General features: G+C 54.4%; 8 protein-coding genes across 8 annotated transcripts; 5 read left to right on the top strand and 3 right to left on the bottom strand.

Annotated features, from left to right (window-relative positions):
• Positions 1-5,210: 5,210 nt before the first annotated feature.
• Positions 5,211-6,762, bottom strand: A1O7_01499 (uncharacterized protein; the record flags this gene model as incomplete). The annotated part of the gene is made up of 3 exons (XM_007755536.1): positions 5,211-6,034; positions 6,149-6,394; positions 6,450-6,762. 3 exons carry the CDS (start codon positions 6,760-6,762, stop codon positions 5,211-5,213), a joined length of 1,383 nt encoding a protein of 460 aa, XP_007753726.1.
• Positions 6,763-8,322: 1,560 nt separating this feature from the next.
• A1O7_01498 (uncharacterized protein) lies at positions 8,323-8,790 on the bottom strand (the record flags this gene model as incomplete). The annotated part of the gene is made up of 1 exon (XM_007755535.1): positions 8,323-8,790. The coding sequence occupies one exon, from the start codon at positions 8,788-8,790 to the stop codon at positions 8,323-8,325; it is 468 nt and encodes a 155-aa protein (XP_007753725.1).
• Positions 8,791-9,278: 488 nt separating this feature from the next.
• On the top strand, positions 9,279-11,108 carry A1O7_01497 (uncharacterized protein; the record flags this gene model as incomplete). Its single annotated transcript, XM_007755534.1, has 3 exons — positions 9,279-9,491; positions 9,545-10,906; positions 11,001-11,108. The coding sequence occupies 3 exons, from the start codon at positions 9,279-9,281 to the stop codon at positions 11,106-11,108; spliced, it is 1,683 nt and encodes a 560-aa protein (XP_007753724.1).
• Positions 11,109-11,656: 548 nt separating this feature from the next.
• On the top strand, positions 11,657-13,393 carry A1O7_01496 (uncharacterized protein; the record flags this gene model as incomplete). Its single annotated transcript, XM_007755533.1, has 2 exons — positions 11,657-12,168; positions 12,217-13,393. 2 exons carry the CDS (start codon positions 11,657-11,659, stop codon positions 13,391-13,393), a joined length of 1,689 nt encoding a protein of 562 aa, XP_007753723.1.
• A 587-nt stretch (positions 13,394-13,980) lies between these two features.
• Positions 13,981-15,926, top strand: A1O7_01495 (acyl-CoA dehydrogenase; the record flags this gene model as incomplete). The annotated part of the gene is made up of 4 exons (XM_007755532.1): positions 13,981-14,073; positions 14,196-14,944; positions 14,991-15,660; positions 15,876-15,926. The coding sequence occupies 4 exons, from the start codon at positions 13,981-13,983 to the stop codon at positions 15,924-15,926; spliced, it is 1,563 nt and encodes a 520-aa protein (XP_007753722.1).
• A 1,882-nt stretch (positions 15,927-17,808) lies between these two features.
• A1O7_01494 (uncharacterized protein) lies at positions 17,809-18,564 on the top strand (the record flags this gene model as incomplete). The annotated part of the gene is made up of 1 exon (XM_007755531.1): positions 17,809-18,564. One exon carries the CDS (start codon positions 17,809-17,811, stop codon positions 18,562-18,564), a length of 756 nt encoding a protein of 251 aa, XP_007753721.1.
• Positions 18,565-18,587: 23 nt separating this feature from the next.
• On the bottom strand, positions 18,588-19,377 carry A1O7_01493 (uncharacterized protein; the record flags this gene model as incomplete). The annotated part of the gene is made up of 2 exons (XM_007755530.1): positions 18,588-19,200; positions 19,253-19,377. The coding sequence occupies 2 exons, from the start codon at positions 19,375-19,377 to the stop codon at positions 18,588-18,590; spliced, it is 738 nt and encodes a 245-aa protein (XP_007753720.1).
• A 446-nt stretch (positions 19,378-19,823) lies between these two features.
• A1O7_01492 (protoheme IX farnesyltransferase) lies at positions 19,824-21,263 on the top strand (the record flags this gene model as incomplete). The annotated part of the gene is made up of 1 exon (XM_007755529.1): positions 19,824-21,263. The coding sequence occupies one exon, from the start codon at positions 19,824-19,826 to the stop codon at positions 21,261-21,263; it is 1,440 nt and encodes a 479-aa protein (XP_007753719.1).
• Between the last annotated feature and the right edge of the window lie 513 nt (positions 21,264-21,776).

Here is a 21,776-nt window from a genome sequence, read left to right as displayed (position 1 = left end):
GGCCTGCCCCAACGTTGGAGGATCCGGCCAGGAGAAAGGCCCTCCTTTTCTTGAGGTACGTCGTCCTTCGGCTGTGAATGAAAAATGGATATTAGGGGAGACTATTCGCTGACAACCAGATCCAGCGACCTTCGAACGACGAAGCCCTGTCCCAGGTTGCCTCGGGATGCGTTCAGCTAGGCAACTCTCCTATTGTTACAAGAGGGAGCACGGAGAGACCAGGAAGCGTCATCCCATTGTCCCTGCCTGCTCGCTCAATCACGATTACGTTCACGAGTCAGAACAAACCGATCAAAAAACTTGCGCTTCAATCCAGCTGCTTTCGTGCAGAGTTGAAGCTGTATCTTATCAAAGACGGAGGACATTCTGCTAATCAAGATACGCTTGTCAAACACGAATGGAACGGAGGCTGCGGAGTTGCTGCTGCGGCGCAAGACAGAGGCTCCCGAAACAAGGGAAGATGCCATGAGAATACGGCACCCCAGCTTCATCTTGACGGAGCTGAGAAGAGTCGCAGTCCCTTAGTCTGCCAGGCGAGAACTTCTGCATCAGCTTGACAGCGTAGAAGTCCCTACCGAGTATTGTATGCAATGCCCGTAGGGGCGCAACTCTCCGGGAAACGAAAGGTACTGCTAACCTGAAAGGAGCGCTGCTTTACAAGGAGAGAAGGCCCGCGTTCTAGCTACGCAGGGAGCAGCGGCGGCTTTGCATGGGAAAGAGGACGTGCACACCGGTTTAGATGATCACAGCGATTCAGCTTCTTACCGTTGGCAACGGAGCGGATTTGAAGCCACTGTACCAGGGATCGTTCGAGTCCACGAGCTGACGCTGAAGACCACATTCGGGCCCCAAGTGCCAGTTCCAGACGGACTCCAGACTCGTGCTATTGCCCCAGCAAAGGGCGTCCATCTTCAGCCCTGACACTGCTCATTGTTTGTCTTTTGCGCTTCGCACTTGCTTCTCACTGCCAAGCCTGAGAACTTGTCCTGGCTCTGCATTGTGGCGGCGAAGACCGGTGTAGATCAATCTAGTCCCCGAGGAACAAGCCTTTGCCACTTAATGTAATGGCTACCCAACGCGATAGTGTGCCTAACAGCAGAGAGGTTATCTCACGAGATCGGGCGAATACGGCAAGGACCTCGTGCAGGCAGCGACCGATTGGGCCGCGACAGACCGCAGCGTTCGCCCCAGGGTGGCGAGCATGTACTTTCGGTCGAACGCTCTAGAGACGGTGAATATCTTGGGCAGCAACGAAATGATTGGCACGATTTAAGTCCTGGAAGAGGACGTACTGCGTGGGGTCCTTGACAGCTGATGATGTGAAGAACGTTCTGCACCGCTCCTTTACGTACTGCGGCATTCGAACAGAGCAGAGATGTGGGCAAGCAGCTTCACCTCATCCCCCGGGGCCATCCCACTGGGCTGGCGAATAGCAGATCCCCGGATGTGCGTGTCAGTGCGAGATAAAGTTCACTATCCATATCCGACCTCGCTCCCGAAGGCGAGGGCAAGCACCAGAGTTACGCCTCAAAGTCAAACTCTGACCTTTTGGAACAGCAATTCCCCCAACCTCAAACTCGAGGCGGTGGAGCCCTGCGAACCAGCCTTAGCAATGGTTTCAAAAAGGTTCGTTCCAGATCTGAAACACGGGGTGATCCAGCAACGATTACTCGGTAGTCCTGAATCGCACGCTTCCACAATAAGCAGATTCTAGACCCCAGAAGACCGCTTGCGAGTCGACTACAACCGACATCTCGAGTGAGAGAGTCTCTTCTAAACGAAGCGGAATGCAATCACGACGCACACACCTGGCAAAGTGGTCTGTCTCGGTGAAGCTAGCGTCGTCCTTGTTGGTCAATTCAGGCGGATTATCCTGCGATTTTTCTCGAAACTCTGCACCATGACTGGTCAAACGGTACAGTCCTTCCCTGTGCTGCAGTCTGGCTTTACCGAACGGATAATCGGATCCTCTCTTCTCGATACAGGTCGTCGCTATTCGTGGGCCAAGCAAGCATGACTCCCGGCAGTGCTGGAAAGCATTCCAAGCGAATGTCTAATACTCTGTGTTGTCCTGAATTTGAGCCCTTGTGGCATCTGCGTCGAATGCAAGCTCGCCTCGGCTGCTCCTGCCAGATTTTGTCTCTGATATTGGCCCTTTGCAGGAGTGAGGCGGAAGGAGGCACCCTAATCACTGTACAGTGGACGCATTGCCCTTCGGACCTCGCCTGTACCAAAACCTGTCATGCGTTGTGTAGCATTCTTTGCGCCGACCGTCGTTGTTGCTAGCCGCCTACCTCGACTTCTGGTCGACTCCCCAGGCACTTCGCAACGCCAATGTGGCAATCACCACGCCATTGAAGGGGCCCGTCAGGGCACTCGTTCTCGGCCGCAGACTCTGATTGCGCGGCCGAGAGGGGTACAGTACAGAAGCCCCAGCTCTCGGACAATGCAACCAAGGCCGTTGTCCCTGCGAGTGGCTCTGAAGACCGGCTGAATTCCTGACCAGCACAGAAAATTAACCCTCCGCAACCCTCTCTCAAGCGTGTCTGACAGGAGCAACGTCCTACTGGCTGCCAAGCTTATCCTTTGTCGTTGGTAGGGAACCTCTCTACTCCTCAGCGCTCACCTAGCCTCAAACCTCAATCAGCCTTAACCCATGTCGCAAGGAGGAGATTTTGACGTCCGCACCGTTCTGCCGCTTAAAAGCTGTTCAAAAAGAGGCTGGAGAGATGGTCATCCGGCAGGCAACATCAGGGACGCATACATGATCATCATCGATCTTGCAAGCGAATCGCGTTAAAAGTTCCGATTCGATGGCCCGTCCGCGTTCTGCGATTCATACGCTCTCTTGGATACAGAAGCTGTCGTTCAGCAGATCGGCCGTCCTAGGGACAGGTGGGGCGGTGTATCCGATTTGGCCACCATCTCACCAGTGCGTGTGGCTCGGAACTCACCTCAACTCGCGGGAGACACAACCACAGGCTCGAGACAGATGGGGGGTGGTTCTACTGATATCAGCAGGAAATAATGCTCACAGATGAGGTCCAGAACTGTCACCTCACACCACACTAGAGAAGAGAACGGAATAATACTCAATTCCTACCCTCGGGGTCAGCGTACGGAATACTACCAAGCAAGTGGGTCGTGCCACGCCAGTGACCAGAAAAGCCGTCTGCTTGGGTCACTCCGCCTACAACCTCTCCACACTTGCAACTCATCTACTCGAGCAGCCTGTCCTGTCCTGCCTGTTGGGCGTTGGCCTCTCCTGTGCATACCAGCCATTGATGTCGAAGGTGAGAATCCAATGCTGATATACACCGGCCTGGACTCTCGAGGAGGAGAGAACTTTGGGCTTGCGCTACTCATCCGACACGCACACGAGACTTTGGAAGTCCTGAAATCCGAAGAATCGTTTCACTCGAATGTACTCCGTACCTCTCATTCTTGGACGTGGGTTAGGACTCGTTCGCTGCACTCGACTGTACCTCTCATTCTTCGTCATGAGTCGTAAGCAAAGGAAGTACATGAATTCTCGTGTCGAAAGCGCGGAGTTAAGCAAGCCTCATAGTGCCCTGCAAATGTATCTCAGCCTGGCCCAAGCGCTGAAGTCACAACGACCAACCTGTCTCTCCACGGCAGCGCCTACATGCCATATCCTTCACCCTGATCCAATTACGGTCTAGACCGATGGGCAAGGAAGCCGCTGCCCACACAACTTTGACGGGTGTGCGTGAGTGATTGAGTGAGAGGGAGTGAGTGTCTTGAGTACACATGCAGCTGACGGGCGTCGCCGTGCAAGCAAGCAAGGCTGGACCCTAAAAGGGGCTCGCTCGCTCGCTCGCTGGCTGATCTGCACCCGTCGGAGCGGCCCAGCCATGCCACGCCATGGAAGTTTCCTCCGACCATTCTTGTGTTAGTTTTGCCCTGGTTGCCCGCCCTGCTGTCGCCTTGCCTTGCCCTACTTTGCTCTGGTTTGCCCTACCTTGCCCTGCCCTGCATTTGTCCCTCATTTCATTCGGAGACTCAGCCCGGAGAACGGAACCTATCTCCAATTGCTGTACTCCGTAGCTCGTACTGCAAGCCAAGCGATCGTTGCCCTTCTGCGCTGCTTCTCTCACATGTAATTCCGGCTCCCTTTGCATGGCACACACTAAATGACCGCCGTTGTACGAGTACGGGGGAGGATACGGGTCATGTATACTTTCGTAAGCCCAGAGATATAGCACTGTAGTGAATGTGGACGTGCAGGGTATTGGACCTGGTGAGTCGAAGCCACTCACCGTGGGTCAGTAAGTCCCCTACGATACTGGGGGCCAGGTAAGCCAGACAGGTACTTTGACCGGTAACATGCCGAGACACTTCGTGGGAAGGAAAGAAAAAGAGAGACGGAACACAAAACGCCAGCCATATACAAGAATGAGGACGTAGTATATACCCATCGTATAGTACAGTACACAGTAGATAATGGATAGACATATGCGGATTCCTTAGATATAGGTAGATACTGTAGATATGATACTTTTACAGTGCGCTTGGGGGCCGACCTGAGCAGACCACTGTACTGTAGTCAGACAACTCTGGCGCAGAGATGGCATTCGTTCGAGCCGTGCCTTCTCTCAATGACTGGAAAAACACCCATCTACCAATGTACAGTAGCTGGCTGGTCTGGTTCTTGAATTCCGTTTGGCGAATCCGGCCCCCAGTGTCGAGCTTTGGACAACCACAGCAGTGTATGCAACCTCGCTCGGAATGAGCGGATGATGTATGACTGTTCGTACTGTACTGCACTGCTCTGCATCTGGTCTCGTGATCGCCGCCAGCGCTGCCGCCGCTACTCCTACCGCCCGCGAGCCGTAACCCGTCCGCCATGCAAGTCAACGACCCCAGTGCCTGGATGATCCAGGAAATCACTGCAAATGGCTCCCCTCCGCCGTCGCTTGCCGTGCCATGCTACCCCACGCCACGCTAGAACGCGTGGGAAATCATAACGCTCAGTGTCTGGGAAGAGTAAAGTATGTGGTGGAAAGTGCGTAGAGTTAAGTGTAAGGTCGTCGCGGGTCGTGCGCGCGTGCGTGACGTGGTCGTATCGTTGAATTGTAGGTTTGTGTCTCTCTTCGTCTCGTCTTGTCTTGTCTCGTCTCGTCGTCACCTGTGCTGGTGGTTCTCGACCACGCATCAGATCAGACCAGATCAGATGGGATCAGACCAGATTAAATGAAGTGGCCTCTCTCGTCGTCATGTACCCGGTGCTGTCCGTGTCCAAACTCTTGACCGTGTCCATGCCCAGGACGGTAGCCTTGTGCGTACCCATACTGACCTTCTGTATGAGGATAATACCCTTCCTCGCCCCCAATCGCGACACCGACAGCGCTGGGACCAGGTAACGGCACGTGATGCTCGTGGTCCCCCCTCTCATCCTCAGAGTCCCCGCCTACGCCGAAATACTGCTCATGAAGATTGGGATCCTTGACCTGGGCGGGACCGGGCCCCACGTCGTCTCTCTGAAAACTACTTCTCAATGGCGTGTTCTGCTCCGAGGCGTTCCCCGTTCCGGCCATTTGGTGCGACCATCTCCCCTGGGCGGCCCCGGGACTATGCTTGCCCGCGTGCAGCAGCGTCGGCGAGATGGCATGCATTTCGCGCGCCGGCTCCACGACGCCCCAGGGGAGGTTCTCCTTCTTCCAGGCCTCGCCCTTCGCCGACATGGGCGACTGGTACAAGCTGCTGCTGGTGTCGGCGTGGGCGTCGTGCACGCGGCTCATCCGCCCACTCTGCGCCATCTTGTACCGTCGCTTGCGCGTGAAGGCGAAACAACACCAGCAGAAGCCGCCGACGAGGAGAATGCCGCCGACGACGGGGAGAGCGATCGCCAGGGCGAGCTTATAGCCCTGGAGGCCTCCGTCGCCGTTTGTGCCGCTTGACGGGGGTGCCGGGCCAGCGATGAGCGTTTCATTGAAGATGGCCTCGGCGTCGGGGAAGAATGGTTTGCCTGGCTCGGGAGGGTCACGGCAGGCGATGTGTAGGGCTTGAAGGACTTCATTCGGGGTGTGTCAGTGCAAGCGACCAAAGAATCAAAGAGTCAATCAGGAAGGAAGGAGGGAACAAGAATGCACGGGCAAGCATTTTTGCGCTGTCCTCGCTTACTTACAATTTGCCAGGAACAACTGCTGCGGGATGAAACTGTAACACTGAGCGCACTTGTTGATGGTCACGTCGTCGAATTGAGCAGCCGTACAAAATTCACCGCCCGGTTTGGTCCGTGTGCTGTCGTTCGTGACCTGGTAGCCGACCGAGTCGTTAAGCGGCGCACAGCTGACTTGACAGGGACTGCTGATCGAGATGTGGTCCTCAGGGATGGCAAACATGCATCCAGCCAATGTGTACCGCAGGGCCACTAGTGACAGTCAGGCATTTCTGCCACCTCGGAGAGTAGAAAGGGTGTATCATACGCAGGCCATATTCTACATCTGTGTACTTGTTTACTGTGTCCACTGCCGTGCTATTCAGCTGACATGCCACGCATTTCTGGAACCCTCGACCGGACGACAGGGACTGGTAATTCGCATCGAGGCAGACGACATCGTTCTCGAGGGTGCCTGCGTCGGAGCAGACCGATTCGCAAGGCGACCTGGGCACAGACTGCAAAGCCGAGGCGACGTTCACGAAGGCAGTCAACACCAGGTATAGCAGGGTTATCTGTCTGAACCGTGGAGGACGAGGGGAGAGAGCGCCGGTCGCAGATCGGTCATGCCAGTAGGCCATGACATTGACGGTGAGGACAGCGACATATGAAACAAGAGGGTAGCGCAAGGCAGGAACCGTCGAGGCCGTCGGACGAGAGAGATTGCGCGCAGGCGCAGGCGCTTCGATTCCTTTATTGCGAGGTCAAGACAAGCTGAGGGAGGAGAAATCGATTTCCTCGTCCGTGAGAGGTTGCTGCCATGCTTTGGTGGCTTGCAGGTCGATGGGCGGTTACTGAAGCTGATCTTCCAGTCAGCAGCGGGGATGGTGAGCCTGCAAGAGGATGAGGTTCGCCTGAGGAGGGGATGATTGGTGGCTTGGAGCGTGCAGGGTGTGATGAAGCCCGTGTTCGTGCACCTGAATGGCTGGAAAGCATGAGGGCCTAGTGAGCACTAACCGGAAGGGCTCCTCGGGCTCCCTGCCGAGGGACCTGGGCGACATGGGCGACGTGGGCCTGGACAAGCTTCTCGAATCTCAACTGTGTCACATTGCAGGTCGGCCTGTCGCCATCGAGCTTGGTCGTGACCATTCCAGATAATCACAAAGCCGTCGCGCCATTAGCGATGGTTCCCGAAATGTTACTTATCATCCTGCAGCGTAAAGCTGTGGATGCACTGCGAATGCTTCAGGTGCAGTCAACGTGCCACGGTTTGTTTCTCCTCGAGCCGCCGGTACAAACTGGCACACGGCGCTGGTTTGTGATATTGCTGTGACGCAGACAAGATGCGATCGGGTAGACGTTGAGACACTGACAGCCGCCGTTGATACTCGCTACGACGACAACGTCAAGAGCTCTAATTACAACATTAAGGAAGTTGCTGGGAGACTTCCTGCCGAATCTGGGGCGGTAAGAGCCGCCACTTTTGGACTTGTTCTCCCTCACCTTCTTGTATATCAACACCATCTCATCAGCAGCCCATCACAATCATGGCTGAAGCAATGGCTCCGCTCCACAGGCGGACTCCAGGTTGCTCAGAGGCTCATTTCTTACTGCTGCCGAGGAGATCGAGAAATTACCAAACCTTTCTGCGATCGCGGGTGGCGACAAAATCCTTGCCGAAATTGAACAAATGAGGAACGAAACCAGAGAAAAATTCGCCCGTCTTGAAGAACAAAGTAGAGAACAGTTCGCCGTCTTGACTGGAGCATCACAGCTTCTCATCATGTTCTTCTCACCGCACTGCGTATAAGGTATGTATCGCCCTCAAGTCATTCAGAATTACCATACCGATTTTGTATAGCGATATCAACAATGCCGCGAGAGTCAAAAACACCTATCTTTCAGGTCCTTTGGACCAGCTTTCGCCTTTTCTCAACCCATTGACCGGCGCTATCATTCTTACTTTTCCTCTTACATCTGCAGATGTTGGGCGGATGGCGGAGCATGATGTGGATGCTATCCTACAGCAAATGGGTCTACAAGATGCTCTAGCTGCTACGAGTCTGGCGATGAAGAAGAGACAATTCAGAGTGCACATTGGCTTGAGACCGCAGGTTGAGAAGAGTGCTTAGAGCCAAATTGTATCATCAGAATACGATTCGCCCTGTATGATATGAGGTAGTGAAAGAAATGCATCTGAATCAGAGTCTGTGCTTCTGATCAAGCTCTTCCACCCTCTTCTCAAAAGCAGAGATCATGGTGCTTGCCACCTTGCCTTCAACTTGAGCAAACATTTGATCGTAAACCGGGTTTCGGAACTTGACAACCACGTCCAGCTTGACGGCAGTGCTTCCACCTGCCGACTCTGAAGGCGCAATATGCCATTTCGTAGACAGAGCTTCGAAGAGCCCGTTACTGTGCTCTTCGCTGCTCTTCGCCTCGATGGTTCCGTTGGCCGGATCGCAGCGCACGATACTCTCCCAGTCCTCCTCCACCCCCAGCTTGGCGTAGCCGACCTTTAAATTCGCTCGTGTGGGATAGCCTGCTGGATCTCGTGATTTCACGTTTGAGGAAATCGTGAACGGCAGGAAATTAGGGTAGCCCGCAACATCAGACACGGCTTTAAAGACCGCCGCAGATGAATACGGCAACACCTTGGTATGGCTCATCGATCGAGGCTCACAAGGACCGAGAGCTGAACTGAGCAGCGAATCAAAGATTGTTCTCGTCTGGGTCGGTGATGATGCATATCTTGATATTGAAGGGGGTAATTGAGTTGGACATGCCAGTAGCACGCCAGCCGCCCACCGAGTTGCCATGCTGCCGATGGTCGGGCTAGGCCAAGCCAGAATGGAAGCGAAGGTCCAGGAGCGTACTATATCGATATCATCGAGATCGGGATTGGTGTGGATGTGTACATAGCTTACGGTTGACGAGAGGGTCAAGAATTTTGTCCACCATTTTGCGAGTCATTGAAATCTCCCGCAAAGTCGTTTCCGACTCGCGCAGAATTTACGAGCCTGTGCGACCACCGTTTCCCCATCTTTGCGGCCAAACCACGAACGCGCTCAACCTGTTCTGGCGCTTGCTACCCGTCGCTCACGATGGATTTCTCTCTGTAAATGGTGTGGTCCATGCAGGTGCTTCCAACCTAGCTATGGAGGCGTCATCCGTCGCTGCCCCTGATGCAGCGTCCGTGGGGAAACAGCCACCGCCAGAGAAAGCCGAAGCCATCAAGCTGCGCACCAAGATAGTGTTGTTTTTCTGGGCTGTGATTATTCTGCTAGGTATTCCGACATGGCTGAAGACGACATCAATTTACCGGGCCAACCTCCCCCTACAAGATATGCTCGACTGGGCGGACGGCCAGGTGAGCAGTGAAGGACCCTGACGGCACTTCCCATTGCTGATGATGCTCTCCAGAACACCCCGGCCACGATTCCTTTGCACATCTGGGTCTCGGCACCAGCTCTACCCTGCTCGGACGCCCAGACGATTGTACGAGACACACAACAAGCCTTGGATCACCTCACCGAGTATCCTATCCTCCACCAGAAGCTTCACCTCGTAGACCTTGAAGAACGCGGAGGTCATGGAGGGGAAAAGAGCTGTGGCGAGGATCTCACAAACCTGAATCATGAAGAACCTGCACTGAGACTATATCTTGAGCCAACATCCGATAGCTTTGCTTTTAGTCTGAGCGCTGTCGCTACGGAAGCTCGAGCTCGCATACCTCCTAGTGCCGAAGCCGGTTATGCAAAAGCACTGGCCGAAGCCCTTTATGACCTCTTCAGGGAAGAGCAGATTGCTGCAGCGCTCCAGACCGTCTCGCTTGCAAGCCACAGCCAGAATGCCCAGACATTTCTGCAATCACAGCCCTACAACATGGTCTCTGGGATAGAGAAGCAGATCAACCGCGCTTACAAGTCGTCCCCTGAATTCCACCTGACCTTTTCTCTTCTGACAGCCACTGGCGCTCCTTCTAGTTGGGATATACAGCATGCGCTTCAAGAGCACGTCCAGCCGCTTGTGTACGCATTGTCAGCCGTTGCCGGTTTTGAGGTCACCACACAAGTGCAGCTATATGCGACTCTTCCACCCACCGTACAACCTCATCACATAGCAGGTCAGAATGGGACGTACCTACACCAAAACGACCTCACGGCGTTTGTGAATGCTGCAGAGTGGCCTCTAGCTCCATCACTTGGAGATGGGCCTACACTCAACTTCATTCTCTACATCCCAGCTAAGGATCAGATACCGCTGACGATTGAAGGCATCAAGGAGCTCTCATGGGTCATCCCTCAGTGGGGTGGCATTCAGATCCTGAACCCGCCACTGTATCCGCATCCTGTCCACGGTACTCCAATGCTTCGAGATCATTTGGACAAAGAGGTGTTGCGCCGGCCTTTTGAAAAATTTGCCTCGCAGCTGCTGTCACTTTTGGGCGTCTTGCAATCCGACCATGACGCTAAAGGCAAGCCTTTGCAATTGCGTCTCGATGCTTACAAAAGGTACTCGGCCTTGACGCTCCACCTGAAAGCGGGATCCAGTCTGGGATCACTTGCTCGGCTAGCTCAAAGGTTGAGCAACATTCCCATTCCGAGGAACGTTGCTCAACTTGTTGACGACGCCATTGCCCATCTTTCCGCCTCGTGTCGCGCGTTCTTAGGGAGCAGGTGGACTGAAGCTCTAGCCCATGCCAAAGTAGCATCTAAAGACAGCGAAAAGGCCTTCTTCGACAAGTCGATGGTCGGCCAGGTCTATTTTCCCGATGAACACAAGGTACGTCAATACCGAGAGTATCCCGGAGCTGAGGAAGCACGTATAGCAATCACTTGCTTCCCAGTCGGCATTCTAGTTGCTAATCTCGAACTAGGTTGCTGTGTACTTGCCTCTCCTGGGCCCGGTCGGGGTCCCTCTGGTCATCGGTCTTCTGAGAGAAATTAAACGATTCGTCTCGAGCAAGCAAGCAGGAAGAGCATGATGCGAATTCAGAATCCCGAGGATTTCTCGAGCAAACGAATACTGGATTTTAGCCGACGACGCGATACGGGTTGCATAATCGACGTCTTTCTCACCACGCTGGAATCTATTACAGACCGAAAGGACTTTTCAGTTGGCCAGCTGCTGTTCAGCAGGGTTTTCATGGACAGGCGCGTCTTTGAGCTTCCTACTTTGGCAGCTCGATAAGCTGCTGGTCTGTCTCATGTGGGGAAGCTGCACATGCTCCAACAGATGTTGCCACACCGGAACCCGAAAGCGACTGGCTGCAGGTACACATCAGCATCTCTGTACCAGTCGAGCTTGCAATCCCACCAATCACCAAGGGCCATTATACCAGCCTTCTACGCAGTAGCTTATCGACAAGCCGGCCGCTGATCGCCGGTATGCACGCTGGCGCGTCCAATCAAGCTACTGACGTCGATCTTTTCCGGGCGATACGCAAATCGAACCTCATATAGAAAGCAAGAAGTAGGATATTGATGGTGCCTTTCTCATCCTCAATCCTCTTCGTTCACCGGGTCCGCCGAGATGGCTCCTGGACTCTTTCGCCGCATGCAAGGTCTCCTCCTTGTCTCGCTGTCGCTCAACATCTTGGTTGCAGCACGACCATGCTACAACCAAAGTACAGCCATCAACGGGACGGCGTTCCCTCCGTTGATTGAAGCGACGACAGAGGACCTTGTTCGTGGTCTCGAGTCAGGTTTGTTCACAAGCGTCGATCTGGTTGAGGCCTATATTTCGCGCATCATGGAGGTCAACTCAACGCTTCATATGGTCACTCAACTCAACCCAGACGCGCTCTCCATTGCTGCTCAACTTGACTCGCAACGAGCAAGAGGGAATGTTCTTGGTCCGCTCCATGGCATACCCATCTTGATCAAGAACAACATTGCTACTGCTGATGCCATGGACAACACGGCGGGCTCCTACGCTCTCGCTGGTGCTAAAGTCCCGCGCGACAGCACCATAGCGGCAAAGCTCAGGAAGGCCGGCGCGGTCATATTGGGGAAAACAAACCTGAGTCAATGGGCGAATTACCGGTAAGTTCTCCCCGTCATTACAGCAACTTAATGCTAATTGTGTATTAGATCGTACAACACCAGTAATGGATGGTCGGCAATTGCAGGCCAGACCGTCGGTGCTTACTTTCCCGGTCAAGATCCCTCCGGGAGCAGCTCCGGTAGTGGCGTCTCATCTTCTTTGGGACTGGCTCTCGCCGCCCTGGGCACCGAGACAGATGGCAGCATTTTGAGTCCATCGGATGTCAACAACCTGGTCGGCATCAAGCCCACTGTCGGCCTTACCTCACGCGACCTTGTTATTCCCATCTCTGAGCACCAGGATACCATTGGGCCTATGGCTCGCACAGTGAAAGACGCTGCGTACGTTCTCGCCGCCATTGCTGGGAAATCGCCTTACGACAATTATACTGATGCAATCCCATTCGACACCATTCCCGACTACGTCGCAGCCTGCAACTTCAGTGCTCTGTCCGGCAAGCGTATCGGCGTGCCGCGCAACCTGATTGATCTCTCCTATGACTCCAGCGCTGCACCTATCGTCCCCGCCTTCAATGCAGCTCTCGACGTGCTTCGCGCCGCGGGAGCCATCATCGTCGACAATACCAACTTTACCGGATACGACGCTCTCAACGAAGGCGACTACTCCAGCATCGTCCTCGAAGCTGATTTTGTGACCGACCTGCCAAAGTACCTTTCGCAGCTGTCGTACAACCCCAACAAGGTGTATGATTTGGAAGACGTCCGTAATTTCACTCATATGTTTCCCCTCGAGGACTGGCCTGAGCGGGATACGCTCATCTGGGATTCTGCGTTGGAGCTTGGATATGACAATACCTCGCCGGAGTTCTGGTCCAACTATACCATGAATAGATATCTTGCCGGTCCCTTGGGAGTCACTGGCGCGCTTGCAAATTATTCGTTGGATGCATTGGTGGTGCCGACAGAATTCAGTCCCAACTTCCCTGCGTTGATCGGCTCGCCAGTTATTACAGTTCCGCTAGGTGCATTCCCGGCTGATACCGAGATCACGCCCAATGGATTCGGAAATCTGAACGCCACGGCGCCCAACTTACCTTTTGGCATCAGTTTCATGGGACCTCATTTCAGCGAAGAACTTCTTGTTGGGCTGGCTTATGCATTCGAACAGCGGACACTGGTGCGGAACACTATTACTCCATACGTTCAGCCGACGGTCGAGCTGGTGGACGTGGTTACGGCGAGGTTAAAGCGAGCAAAGGCCTGAATGCGGTGCAAGTTCGACGTGATGGGGTGTGAAGAGTCTCATCTTCGGTCTTCAAGCGATGTAGATAACTGCGCCATGAAATCATCAATGACTCTAACTAAGACACTCACCCAAGCTTTCTACTGGCACCTCGTCTCCAGAAAGCCGCAATCTAGTTCTTCGCTTTGCTTCATGCTTCATTCTCAAGACCGCTCTCGCCAGCCGCTGAGCGCCACGCGGAAATCATGTGCAGGACCACAACCAGCCCTGGGTGCCAATGCCGAACCATGTCCGATGGCCCAAGACTCAGCAGCAGTGTTCGCACGGTTAATTAAGCTGTCCAATCGACGGCCGTGCAATTGACGGTAAGCCGCTCGTAGGCGATTGGTCAGGATGAGCCGCATGGCTGCTTGATGATCAGCTTCGAACCTCGGCTGAGCATCGCCACGACAAAATCCGGGGGCACTTGATGGTTCGGCCAGAGCATATGTAACTAGAAGCTTTTGATTTCGTTAGGACAGCCAGCCTGATACCCGGTGTTTCTCTCGCGCTCATACGGTAGTTCTGTTCTGAAGCCCCGGAGTAACACTTTGCATCGCAGAGCAAGCATGGCGCAAAAATCATCCCAGACGATTCCAAGCAAAATCCACACGCGTGCGGACGTCGCAAAGCACAACTCTGCCGATGATCTATGGTGCATTGTAAGCAAGGCTCTTTCCTCTCACCTGTCCTTTTCTTTTACCAGAAATCGCCTTTCTAAGCTGAGCAAGTATCGTTCGCGCATCGACGTGGAAGAGCCTGTCGCTAACAGTTCGACCCTAAGATCGATCACAAAGTCTACGACTTGAGCGACTTCCTCGACGCTCACCCTGGCGGGAATTACGTCCTCGAGCAAGTCGCCGGGCAGGACGCCAGCACGGCATTCTACAACCTCCACAGACATGAAGTCCTTCAGAAGTATTCCGAGTTATGCATTGGCCAGATCGAAGGCGAGAAACCCGAAGTCATCGACCACCAGCCCGGCGACCTGTCACTCGTACCGTACGCCGAGCCTGTGTGGCTGACACCGCAGTTCAAATCGCCGTATTACAAGGACTCGCATCGCTCCTTGCAACGGGCAGTCCGCGAGTTCGTCGACCGCGACATCTACCCGGAGGCGCAGCAGAAGGAGGCCGACGGGACGTACATCTCGCAGGAACTTACCGACAAGATGGCCGCCAACAACTTACTCGCCATGCGCCTGGGCCCGGGCAAGCACCTGCAAAACCGCGGGCCACTGATTGGCGGCGTCAAGCCCGACGAGTTCGACTACTTCCACGACCTGATCGTCGCGCAGGAGTTATCCCGTGCGCTGGCGCGGGGGTTCCAGGACGGGAACATGGCGGGCATGATGATTTCATTGACGGCCGTGCGGAACTGGGCCAACGACCGGGAGCTGATGGAGAGGGTGACGGAGGAGTGTCTGAGCGGGAAGAAGTTCATGTGCTTGGCCGTTACGGAGGCTTTTGCCGGGTCCGACGTGGCGGGTTTGAGGACCACGGCCACCAAGACCCCAGACGGGAAACATTACATGTGGGTGGCTGCCAGTACGTGTGACTCCTCACTGACGTGTGTCCAGCATCAACGGCACGAAGAAATGGATCACCAACGGCATGTTCGCCGACTACTTCGTCACCGGGTGCAAGACGGAAAAGGGCTTCAGCGTGATCCTCGTGCCGCGCGACGACAACGTCGAGACGAAACGGATCAAGACGGCCTACTCGACCGCCGCGGCCACGACGTTTATCCAGTTCGACAACGTCAAGGTGCCCGTCAACCACCTCCTCGGCAAAGAAGACCAGGGCTTCATCGTGATCATGTCCAACTTCAACCACGAGCGCTGGGCCATGGCCTGCTCCGTCATCCGCTGGATGCGCACCATCGTCGAGGAATGCCTGAAGTGGTCGAACCAGCGCATCGTCTTCGGGAAGCCGCTGGTGAGCCAGCCGGTGATCCGCCAGAAACTCGCCAAGATGATCTCGCTGACGGAGGCGTGCCAGTCGTGGCTGGAGAGTATCACCTACCAAATGACCAACATGACCTACGCGCAGCAGAACAAGCTCCTGGGTGGGCCGATTGGGTTGTTGAAGAGCTATGCCACGCGGTGTGCCCATGATGTCGCGGATGATGCGGTCAATATCTTTGGTGGACGGGGTCTCACGCAGACGGGCATGGGCCGGTTCGTGGAGCAGTTTCACAGGACGTACAAGTTTGATGCCATCCTCGGTGGGACCGAGGAGATCCTTGCGGTATGTGATTTCTCCATCGTCTGCTTGGTGTCGGTGGTTTCTATCTGGAGTTGCATGAGAGTTTTGCCTCGAGATTGGGGGGCGGGTCCGTTCCAGCGAGGTCCAGCCACAACTTGTGCCTCTTTGTCTGAAGTCTCGCTCCGACGATCCCCGGGCGAGTGGCCCTTTGGCTCCAGTCTCGCTCAGACGATGATACTAACGTGACGGATTCTTAGGACCTCGGCGTACGGCAGGCCATGAAATTCATGCCCAAAGCCATGCTATAGCCTGTACTCTGTACCGAGGAGTGCACGACCATCCGTGTCTGTGGAGATACAGCTCGCGGGATCTGTACAGTGTCTGTAAGCATAAGCATATTGAGCCAACGTGTCTGGTCCCCTTTGGAGTGCATTGGTCGGCCCTACATTCGTGCCATGTTCAGGGTGACTCGGCCACTTCGATGTCTACTCAAGCCTGGGTGGCCAAACGGGTACAGCTATGGGTACAGTGCCGATGTAGCTCGGCGCAAGCTTTGGCCCGTCATTAGCCCATACAGTACATACGAGTTCCCCTGTAATCTGTAGCATTTGTCTCCGGTGGAGCACAGGCACGAACATCCCGATCATAACCCCTTTTTGACCATCCTAAGCGCATGAGCGAGGCGAAAGGGCACTAAAGAACGAACCTGGCATGACTGACTCACTGTCACTGCTTGTGTAGATGGAGGTGGACGGTGGAGATTGGGGGGCCGCGGCTTACTAAATCCCCGTGTAGTATTCGGTACTTCGGTGCATAAGTACTCCGCAGGACTGTACACCGTCCACAGGACACCTAGACCGTCGACGCCGCAAGCAGCTGCGTGGGAAGTAAGCTGAGGTAAGGCGGTGCTTGAATAAGGGTGCAAGGGTGCTAAGGCGACCGCATTCGCGACGTGGTGCATTGGCTCGAGGACTTACCGCGAGCTTGAACGGAGTACGGAGAATTCAAATCATCAGCTGCTCGGAAGGTATGTTACTCGCTTGATCCTTCTCCATTGAAACTGACATAAGCGCTCACTCGCTCTGACGGATCGGTTGGTAAACCTACTTGTAATCGCTTTCCCCAGTGTACTGGTGTACTGCGTATGGCACCGAAAGCAGGAGGCTTGCAGACAGACCACACAGGATATAATCTCTGCAGAGGATTGGTCATGTCAAACATCGGCGGCTCTGGGTAGTACTATGTTATTGGTTTCTCCACCTTAACTCCCCAGTCACGCTTGTTGATCCATCCTGTTGACCCATTGGTTCAATACTGCAGAGGGATTGGTATTATTGTGGGCTCGCTTGGGAGAGGCGCTCACGCAGAGACGTCGGCGCTGTGGGTATGGGTATGAATGACACGGGGACTGACACTGACACATAAATGGACACATCGGTATGAATGACAAGCTGACATAGCTGAGGAGCCACGGAAGAGGGTCACATACAGTTGTATAGTGGAGCGAGGGAGACCTTTGTCCTTCCTTGTCGGTTGGGACGCCATTTGGTTAATACTGATTGCGTGACCCCACTGCACTGGGCTTGCTCCGACTTATTGCGTCGTCGATAGACGGACCGCCCTTGGGTTGCCATTGTGCGACTCCGACCGTACTGGGCGTGCTCCTACTGTTGTCGAGCACAGCTGAATCCAGAGTTGAATGGCAGCTGTCACACAGCACACCACACCACACCACACCGAGCTCCCCGTACCATTCACCCACCACAATTGAGGGATAGTAGATTTCTTTGCTCGATTTTCGCCCGTCCTTTGCCCTTCAATGGCAGCCCTTTTGCTCGCCGACAAGATGGATTCCCAGGTGTCACCGCTCCTCAGTTTGCCATTCGAGCTGCGACAAAGGATATTTAAGCATGTCTTAACGAGCTCCGCCTCTTCCGTGTTTCCGCCACAGAAGCCGTCCGCTTCAATCAATCTCTGCGGGCTTGTTGTAAGGTTCTCGCTGTGTCCAAGTCCTGCGAGCGTTGCAACTGACGGTACTGGTAGGGTTACAGGTACAAATTGCCTAGACCAGCTTTGGCCGGCCCCGGAACGAGCAGCACCAATGTACAAGCTCTCCTCTTATGTCGGCAACTGCATCATGAAACCCGTCTGATGCCTCTCCAGCTCAATCCTTTGAATTGTCAGGCCGTCATGGGTTCCTCAACTTCGACAACGAAGCAGTTTCTCGAAGGACTGGAACCATTTCAGCGACGCGCCGTCAGAAAGCTCGAGCTCCATCTTCTCGCAAGTGTGACGGAAGCATGGTCGCTGAGGTCGATATTAAGATCGATAGCTGGCGTCTCCGACTCGACCGACCACCAAAAGTCCGTGCCAGACAGCTGGCACGGAGAGTTCGATATTAGTTGTTCTAGATCGCAATCGGAAGAGAAGGCATATGGCACAAGTATCTCTGGCGGGAGCGACCTTCGAGAGTTGATCATCTTCATCAGCACAAGAGACCTGCTCCTAGCACAAGCAGACTCTTTAGTTGGACTGCTGCACATCTTGACCGTTCCTCCTGCGGCGCACGCGTATGCGAAGCCTTGTACACCGTTCGCTTGCACAGCTTCATGGGTTACCGAAGGGCTTGTTTATCTCAGATCGCTTCGAAGATTGAGGATTGTCATAGAAGCCAGTGTCTCTGTTGCCAGCCAACTGACCACCCACAACAAAACAGGCTTCTCGAACTTTGTCAAATCGGTGTTACCGAGGGCCGTTGTTGAAGTTGAGTGGATTACACAGAAGAACATGATCCTATCCCCAGACGATGATGAGTGGGTCTCCTTCCTCGGGGGTAGCGACTTGATGGCTTCTGATGCAGGACAGGTCTCAGTCAATGAGGACCACGAGGGCAGAGGGATGAACAGGAGAGTTGGATGGTCCAGTTGGGGAAGTATCCAGCAGTAATCCCGTCGTAGAGGGCGTTCGTCTCATCGTCCTGTCGTCATGAATTTGTGAATGCTCGCCAGAGGCATCAAACCAGCTGTAGGCGGAGCTGTCTGAGTTTCTGGAATCGACTTGGATTCGGTCTTCAGTTGCTGTTTTTCGACGTCCATCGCGGCTCCTCCTTCGTCTTCTTCATCGGTCACCTCGTACTCATCTTCGTCATCTTCGGCTTCCTCATCGTCTTCGCCTTCTGGAGGCTCAACCAGCTGCCTTCGTAGACCAGTCACCACACTCTCAATGCCCGCTTGCACTTCAGCCCGTGTGTAGTCTCCACCCCAGGTTTGTTTTCTTGCAGCGGAGTTTGCTGCACCAGGAGCCCACTGCCACAATTCGTTCCGATCGCTTTCTGAAAGTCCACGAGAACTAGTCTTTCGCTGTTGAGCAGCAATTTCTTCTCCTTCCTTGACCCAGTCCTCTATGTTCGGCTCGAACTTGCTCCTCAGTAACGCGTCCAAGATATTCTGGCTTTTCATGCCGGGAAATCGTGGCGTGGGGAAGGCGACGGTGGATCGCAACAGATCACCCGCCTCCGCCAGCTGCGAGGTGATGGTCTGGAGATTATTGGATATAAGTTGTGCGTGGGTCTGCAACTCTGGCCTGGCACTCGTTAGCTATTTGCAGCTGCTTCTGATCGGGACTCATTGTGTACAAGGAAGGCACTGGATTCGCGTTTCCAAGGCTGTCTCTAAGGGAGACAAGTGATTGGTGAAGTGCTAGCAGTCTCTGTCTGGTCAGGTCAAGAGATCTCACTTGGTCTGGTGTGAGCTCGGCCATACTCAGACCTCATCGCGTAGTCGTATTGTGTATGGTGGATGGGGAAAAGGGCAAAGACATCGAGGTCTGCAATCGTCTCCGCATTTGAAGCCCCGACACGATTTCACATTACTTTCACTCCGACTTCACTTTGTCCCACCACGAACTCGATGCGCGTCTCGCTCGCTGCACCTATTTGAATCACCGCCGTTATGGCCGCTGCTCCGGCAGCTGGGCGACTGTCTGGACCTAGCCTTCGTGTCTGTTCGGCTTGCCTCACGCGGTCGATTCGTCAACCATCCACGACAAGCGGACTCCTGCGAACTGCGTGGCAACCAACCAGAAAGCTTCACGGTGGCTTCGTACCAACCGACAAAGCAGCAAGAAACGTTGCCCACTCTCAGAACTTTGTACAAGACTATTTCTCAGAAAACACATCAATCGACAGGGGATGGATCAAAAGTGGAATGCTGGCTGCGGTTCGCACCATTGCGCAATCATCAGGAAGCGGACAACACGAGGTGGCTCACAAGACTATACAGACTGGGGAGCAAGAAGCTCCGGTCAAAGCTCTTTCTCTCGAAGAAGAGTCCCCGAACGCGACCCAGTCAGAGCGCAGGCAGATTGCCGTTATAGATACTGTCGAAGCCGTCCAACAGGCCCAAGGAGAACATGAACTCCCACACAGGAAGAGGAAGAGGCGGAAATCTGCTTTGAGCTCTTCAGACGAACCGCTCCCTCTAGATGCCTCGTCTCAGCTGGCGACTGCTGCAACTGCGATGCCCACATCTGCCTTTATTCGACGGAGAATGGCTACCTACCTCTCGCTCTCAAAGCCACGTCTCTCACTGCTCGTGGTCCTCACAACCACAAGTGCTTACAGTCTGTATCCCATACCGGACATCTTATCTTCCATGGCATCGCCTGCGACGTCGACCTTCTCGACCTCGACACTGACTTTGCTCTTCCTGACCTCCGGCACCTTTTTGTCATCGGCGTGTGCGAACACTCTGAACATGCTCTTCGAGCAACGTTATGACGCATTGATGTCTCGGACGAGAAACAGACCTTTGGTACGACAATTAATCTCGCCGCGAGCCGCAGCAGTCTTTGCCCTCCTCTGCGGCGCTTCTGGACTGCTACTCCTGGGTCTCGGTACGAATCCTACAGTCGCCAGTTTGAGCGCTCTCAACATCTTTTTGTACGCCGGGGTATACACTCCGATGAAACGGATATCTGCGGCAAATACCTGGATTGGCGCCATTGTTGGTGGCATTCCTCCCTTGATGGGTTGGTGCGCGGCAGCTGGTGAGGTAGCGACGTCGGAGCACCATTCATGGCAAGATCTCCTGTTTTCCGAGGGCTCGCTCGGAGGCTGGGCCCTGGCTGCCCTATTGTTCGCCTGGCAGTTTCCACATTTCATGTCTTTATCACACACCATCCGAGCCGACTATCAGAATGCTGGTCACCAAATGCTGGCCTGGACCAATCCTGCTCGAAATGCTCGGGTGGCCCTTCGCTATTCCATTGCCATGTTCCCAATATGTGGCGCCCTATATTGGGGAGGCTATGTCGACTCGGGCTTTCTCCTCGTCAGCACAGCGTGCAATGTGTGGATGGCTCGAGAAGCAGTGCGCTTCTGGAAGCAGCAGGGCGCGGGGGGCAGTGCTCGAGGCCTATTTTGGGCCAGCGTGTGGCAACTGCCACTTGTATTAGTTGGAGCTCTGGTCTGTAAACGAGGCTTGTGGGACGGTTTCTTGGGCACAAACGAGTCAACCAGTATCTACGGAGACCAGGAGCTCACGGCAGACGGTGGCTCTCTTGGAATGGAGACCCCCATATCGCTGCAAAGGAAGCCGCCACCTGACATCAACCTGGCTATGATCGGGTTCAAAAGGCCGACCTGAGCGCTCCGAGCACAATTATCAACCATGTTAAACTGCTGCGACCCTTGCGGCATCATTACAAATGACCAGCCGATGTCTGGGGACATGGTCTCAGTGCACCAGCAGCCGGCCACTCAGTGCCACCAGGGTACCCACCACCTTGAACGAGATCGATATTCGTGGGGACAGGGCCGCCTATGCAAATTCCGAGTCACGCGGCGTGCGTACTGTGGCTATACTTCGATCAAGGCAATACCTTGGCTATTGACCTGCAATGAGCCGCTGTAACATCATCTCGGCAACGTCTCAGCCTCAGCAGAGAAGACAATGGCATTTCCGCATGGTTTTCCGCCGAGGGCGTAAATATGTCTTCTGAGTGGTAGCCACGGCAGGCTCTACCCACAAACCCTACATTGCCGTACTTATGCCGGGCAATGCACCGACCCACCACCGCTCTTTTGCCCAAGATTGGCATTAGATAAGCTTTAAGCGCATGCGTCCTATGCAGCCATGGCATCACTGAAACGTAGATCG

Source organism: Cladophialophora yegresii (genome assembly GCF_000585515.1).
Source record: "Cladophialophora yegresii CBS 114405 chromosome Unknown aczIN-supercont1.1, whole genome shotgun sequence".
NCBI classification, from domain to species: domain Eukaryota; kingdom Fungi; phylum Ascomycota; class Eurotiomycetes; order Chaetothyriales; family Herpotrichiellaceae; genus Cladophialophora; species Cladophialophora yegresii.
Note: the sequence above shows the minus strand (reverse complement) of the source record. Positions and strands in the feature narration are given on the sequence as shown.